The following is a 6,000-nucleotide window of genomic DNA, read 5'->3' as shown; positions in this document are numbered from 1 at the left end:
AATGAAATAATCTTCCTAATAACCTACATTTTAGTCGAGCCACTGATATGTCTACACCCTTTTTAATCTTGAGCCTGGAAAGTACATGCCCTCTAATGAGTGCTCTCTTATCTGCCAGGATACCCACTGCAAACCTGCCTGGCTCTATTTCCTGCCCCCAAGAGAGCAGGCAAATAGAATGGAGATTTTCCCAGATCCGGTTCTGGTTTCCAGCTGACTATTTCCCTATGAGAAATCAGAAAAGTGGTGGAGCCTCTTATACCACCTTTCTTTCAGACCAAGATATCTCAGGCCAGTAATTGGAAGAAAGTTGCAAGTACCATGAGTCCACTTCTTGCTCATCAAAGTAGGTACACATTTGGGACTGATGGTCTGTCGCTGGTTGGTACTGACCTCATCATTCCTAAGTGATTATTATTTTAAAGTGTTATTGGTTCTTTTTCATTATCGGGTACACAAGGGCCACATACTTAATATCAGTGACATTAAAGACAAAGCCAAATACATTACCAGAGATATGTTTCCAGGCTGTGAAATCGTTGAGCACAGTAGTTGGCATTTGAATCACGCAGCAGATGCTCAGTGATTGTTGAATGAATGGCGGAAGGAACTGGTGGTAGTAGTGATGGCAGAGGTGGCTGAGGCTGCAACGGTGGAGGTGGCGGTGGTGACAGTGGTGCTTTCTTTTCATTTTTTGTTCTATTTTTTCTCACCATCAGAGTTTGAAAGCTAAAGGGATTGCAGAGTTTTCTAGGCCTTGTTGAAACAAAATTCATATGACCTTTATTTATTTGCAACTGCAGTTGCTTTCTGAAGCTATTTGAAACTCTTAATCTTTGCTGTATACATATATAATTAATACTTTGGGTTAAAATTGAAATTTTCTATTATATTAATTTTTTAAGTTTAAAAATTTGTTTCTCCTGTAGTTCTTTTATATGGGCAAGAAATGCTTGTGTTGGGGAACGTGTATATAGAATAATACTTTTGAATACCGATTTAAATTCTGTTTGTGAATTTTACTCTTTCATTATAATATAAACAACTAGAAAGAAAAAAATCACAATACCATTAAATCTAGCCTGTGACACACTTCTGTTTTAAAAGGTTCTTATATCATAGCTACTCCTGTCTGTTAACGACTATTCAGTGACTAATTCTTTTTTGCCATCTTGAATGGTTTATAACAATCCAGAGGGTCAGTTATAATACCTATTGCCATTTTATGTTCCCTTTTATGTTATTCAAGGCATATTACTTACTAGGCTTTAATTTTAGTTTCAATTTTTTTTTTAAAGAATTCTTTAAAGATAAATAGAATTTAAAATTTTGGGGTACGAATATGGTAAACATAGCAGAAGACTCCCCTTCATACCAGTGGTTACCAGTCATCTTCTAGCTAGAATGGAGATGTCTTCCTGCTGCTAAAATTGCTTTATATTTCCCCAAGACTGTCCTTCATAGTCTCAGTTCTACTCCGGATTTAAACTGCATTGTAAGTTGGAAGAACGCTTGCAAGCTGACCTTATATTTCATTATACTATGTAATTTCAATGTGTTATATAACATCCATTTAATACAGATATAGATTTTAAACAATACAAAATGAAATTCATCAAAAAAAAGTTGAGATTTAAGGATCGAAATAAGAAGCGGTAAGAATAATGATTAAGAATTCAAGTCCTTCTTTTGCCAAGGCAATGACGTCGGTCTGTTTTTTTAGCCATGCTTTCTCATCTGCTAAACTGACGATAATAATACCTACTTCAGGAAGTTGTTATAAGGATAAATGAGATAATGAATATGAAGTATTTAGCATTGTGTCAGACATATGATAGGTGTTCTATAACATTGATGTTAATTAACTTACAGTTATAAAGAATGTATTTTTCTTGCTATATTATAATTTTCATTTTCTAGAATGCACTGTTAGTAGCAATAGATAATACTGTGTTTTAAAATGATAACAACATAATATTACACGATTTCACTGAATGAGTAAATTTACTTTTTACAAGAACATGGTAAATAATTTCCCCAGAACTTTGCCATTGTAGTCTTAATGTGGTTTCCTGCAGTGGCTTGATGTATACTGCAATAATGAGTGTAGAATTAGCATATAAAGCCAGGCCATTTTATACCAGTTCTTACTAGCTTATTTAGTCAAGTGCCAAATGCTGCAATATAAAGGTTCTAGTACATTATCTCTCAAACAGGCAGCAGAGTTCTAGTGAAGTTTCTTTTTAGTCTTTCTATTATTATTTTCCAAGATCTTCATTCAATCCTGATAGCTTTGCCAGTAAAGTCAATATTTTACTCAACCTTTGTATTCCCAGCAGACCTAGCGCATAGCAGATATTTTTGCAAAAACAAACAAACAAACAAATAAATAATGGATATGGACAACGGACCAGTGGTTACCAGAAGGTGGAGGGATAGCAAGGGGGGAGGTAGATGAGGGAAAAAAAATTAAATAATTTCTTTAAATAAATAAATAAATAAATAAAAATCACTCAAAGAATGTGAAAAAAAATGATTTGCAATTTAATACAGTGGATTTAAATGGTATTAGTTTTGTAAAAATGTGTACAGTCTAGTATTTTTGCCTTTTCCCCTTCTACCCCACTTCTAAGTGCTTTCAATGCTTGAATAGGAGAGCTACCATTGCTCATTACCAGGGTGTCGTACAAAGCCCGGAATGTTGTAATCCTCACACATGAGCCATTTGTATACATCCATTACCTTCCTATTTATTTATACACTGGACTCTTTTGAAATATGCTTCAACTTGTAGAAACCACAGAGGGTTCTTTTTAGCGTACTAGTTTAGTAACCTTCAGATTGTCATGCAATCCAAGTGTTCTTTATAGAAACCCTTCAGAATTAACAATGTTATCTCCACTCTTGAGATAAAGAGAAAATAAGAATGAAGAAGTAACTACATATGGAAGGAAAAGAAAAGTTAAAAGATTTAAATCTGCCCAAAAGTGTTTATCTTTCTGTCAAACAGCAGCAATTTGAACTGCAGCCAGTTTTCATATGTAAATTGCTGCCATTCTGTCCTTTTTCCCATGGCCATTGATGAACATTTTCAAAAGGAATTTTTAAAAAACACACACACCAAGACTGGAGTCCCAGGATGGGCTACATAATATGTGAGACACAGTGCAAAATTAAAATGTCAAGCCCCTTGTTCAAAAACAAGAATTCCCAGATGGCAACAGCAGAGAGTAACACTAAGTGCAGGCCCTTGTGTGACTTCGCAGGTCACAGGCCCATAAAGCTGGTCCTGTAAGCTTCCCTGCTTGGGGAGGAGGGTTCCTGTTGACACTTTGCTTAGCAGCTCTTTAGGGTAATTTGCATTTCAGAGCACTTGAACGTGAGAAAGAGCTGAGACTTGAACGTGAGAGAGTAAAGAGCTGTGAACTCTATCATGATCATGCAGTATGATTACTGGTCATTATAAGATGGACAGCAAGGCCATAGGATTAACAATAATGACATAATCCATCCCACAAGTAAGGATTGAGCCCTTGGAGGGTAGAGAAAGCAACGCAGGGAAAATAAGCATTTATTTAGTGTCTTCTTTTTATAGGAGCCATATTGGGCTCTTTTTTTAATATATTATCCTGACTTGTGATGTAAACCACAGAAAGTAATTTTTATTACCCCGTTTTCTATATGAAGAAACTGAGTCTCAGGGATATAAAATAACTTGTTCACAGTCACACAGCAAGTAACCAGCAGTGTGGTGATTGCCTACCTCTGTCTTCATATCAAACCCACGTTCTTTCCATGGATATTGCTACTGTGCCAGCTTATGTCTATCTTTAGGGGCTGATAGCCACAATAAAAGTACAGCCTTGAAAAGCAGGTTTGTGAACACAGTGGGAAATTTAGTCTGGCAGTTTCTGTCCTGTGAAGAAGCTGAACCCTGAGTACACTGAGACCGTGGACCAATTACAGAATACAGAATAAAAAGAGAGTCCTCATTATCTGCTCAAGGTGAAAAAACTCTGTTCTTTACAGTAGGGTAATGCATGGTCACAGAACAAATGTAACTTGTTGGAGATGGATAGAAGATAGCATTTTGATTGCTACAAAAAAAAATAGCTTCTCCTACAGTAGGGGAAAAGCAAAAACAAAAATAAGCAAACAAACAAAACCCTCAAAGATGGGCAGCAGGCTTCATTAAGTACAATGAGAGTCCGTAAAGCATGTAAGGGCCAGCATATTTTAGGGCATTATATTCCAAGCTTCATTCACTCATTCCAGTTTCTTCATGATTTTTCCATGTGTAAGTCTTAACCATACCATTATGCATGTATTTTAAATCTATTATTTTGTATCAGTGTGAATGGATTTACCCTAACTAAAGCACTAACTTTCTTTCCTCAGTCAAGCCACTCATTGTTAAAGCTCATTTGCTTTTCACTATATTCAACTCATATTTATTGAGTACCTTATATGTTCTAGGATCTGACTACCTGGTGTGGGTGGCAGGTAGTAGGTGGGGGAGAAACAGAAGTCAGAGATGAGTGGGACATGGTCCCTGCCTCAAGAGGGCTTCAGAACATAGTTATCATACAATTATAGACTATTCATAGAATGCTGAGAATGCAGGATTGAAGGAGTGCCAAACTTTGCCTGGAGGAAGTCAGAAACTTTATACAAAGATAACCTTGAGTGGAAATGTCTAGACGAATAAGTAGGAGGAGTTCATCAGGCAGATTTGGGAGATTCATCTTACCTGGACCTTGGCTGGATTTTTTTTTTTTAACTATTCTGATCATTAAAGTTTTTGGAATTATCGAATTTAGTTTAATCCAGTGATGGTTATCAGGAAGTTCTCAGATTATTAAGGTTGTCTAGAAACAATCATTTTCTTTTAGGTCTGATGAATCAAATAGTGGAAATAAAACATAACTATAACTTCCTTAAATATTTTGATATATAGTTCTTGTATCGATAATTTAAAATATAGATGTGTTGTGTGCATATGTATTTTTCCCACCCGAATACCTTTTTAATGCAGATTTTATAGAATAAAATGCCAACTACTTACTTACGACATGTGTTTATCAGCTTTTTTTCTTTTTTTGTTTTCAGTGTAAAACTCTTTCTGGAGTCTGTGACCATATCATATCCCTGTCATCAGATCCTCTGGTTTCACAGTCAGCCCACCTGGAAGTGATTCAACTGGCAAACATCAAACCAAGTGAAGGGCTGGTAAGAGATACCATGTTTATCAAAGCCACCATCCCTTAGTGGACTGCTAATGGTGTGGGCAAAGCAGCATCCAAATATGGGAATCCATGAATTTTAACAAACTTTGAACATTTTGGTATTTTTGTCTAGAAGAGTGAAGGTAATAGGAGTTTGTCATGATAAGAAGTTTTATGAAGATAAATGAAGATGAAAGAAAATAAAAAACAGTGATTTCTGAATTACCCTGTTTACTTTGGTAATAATTTGGCTTTTATTGTGTTCTTTCACTCCTTACCAAAGTTCCTTAGGTTTAAAGGAAGTTTACATAAGTTTAATAGTAAGAACCACAGTGTTAACACCCATGCAGGTGGGTGTTTTGTTCGTTTTGCTTTGGTTTGTTCTGCTTTTAATAGGTCTCTCTTCCCTTAGGGTGGGTAAACTAAACAAATGCTATATCCTTTCTAAATCATACCCATTCTTCCCTATAAGATTGAGTAAGCAAGTGGATATTGCCAAAACTAGGCTAACATCCATGAGATGTTAATTTTTTTAAATTATGTAATAATAAAGGTAATCATCTACATTTTGTTCACCTGATTAAAAATTGTATTGCTTCTGAATTTAACCCAAAGGAGAGCTCTCTTTTTTAAGCCTCTAGAAAGAAAGCACATAAAATTAATATTAATGAAGGAAAGACAAAAAATATCTATAAGTATGCTGCCGGTTTCAAAACAGGAAAATAAAATACCAAGAAAGTGGCTGGAGAATATCCTACCTATTACCCAACTATTA

General features: G+C 35.5%; 1 protein-coding gene across 6 annotated transcripts in view; it reads left to right on the top strand.

Moving 5' to 3' along the window:
* Positions 1 to 6,000, top strand: part of CNKSR2 (connector enhancer of kinase suppressor of Ras 2) — a 265,996-nt gene that overhangs the window by 119,491 nt on the left and 140,505 nt on the right. For all 6 annotated transcript variants that reach the window (XM_006911616.2, XM_006911617.2, XM_025046618.1 and 3 more), the window contains exon 6: positions 5,110 to 5,229. In XM_006911616.2, coding sequence (XP_006911678.1) covers positions 5,110 to 5,229 — 120 coding nt within the window. The remainder of the gene's footprint in view (positions 1 to 5,109; positions 5,230 to 6,000) is intronic.

The sequence above is a fragment of the Pteropus alecto genome, unplaced genomic scaffold (genome assembly GCF_000325575.1).
Source record: "Pteropus alecto unplaced genomic scaffold, ASM32557v1 scaffold23, whole genome shotgun sequence".
Lineage (NCBI taxonomy): Eukaryota > Metazoa > Chordata > Mammalia > Chiroptera > Pteropodidae > Pteropus > Pteropus alecto.
Note: the sequence above shows the minus strand (reverse complement) of the source record. Positions and strands in the feature narration are given on the sequence as shown.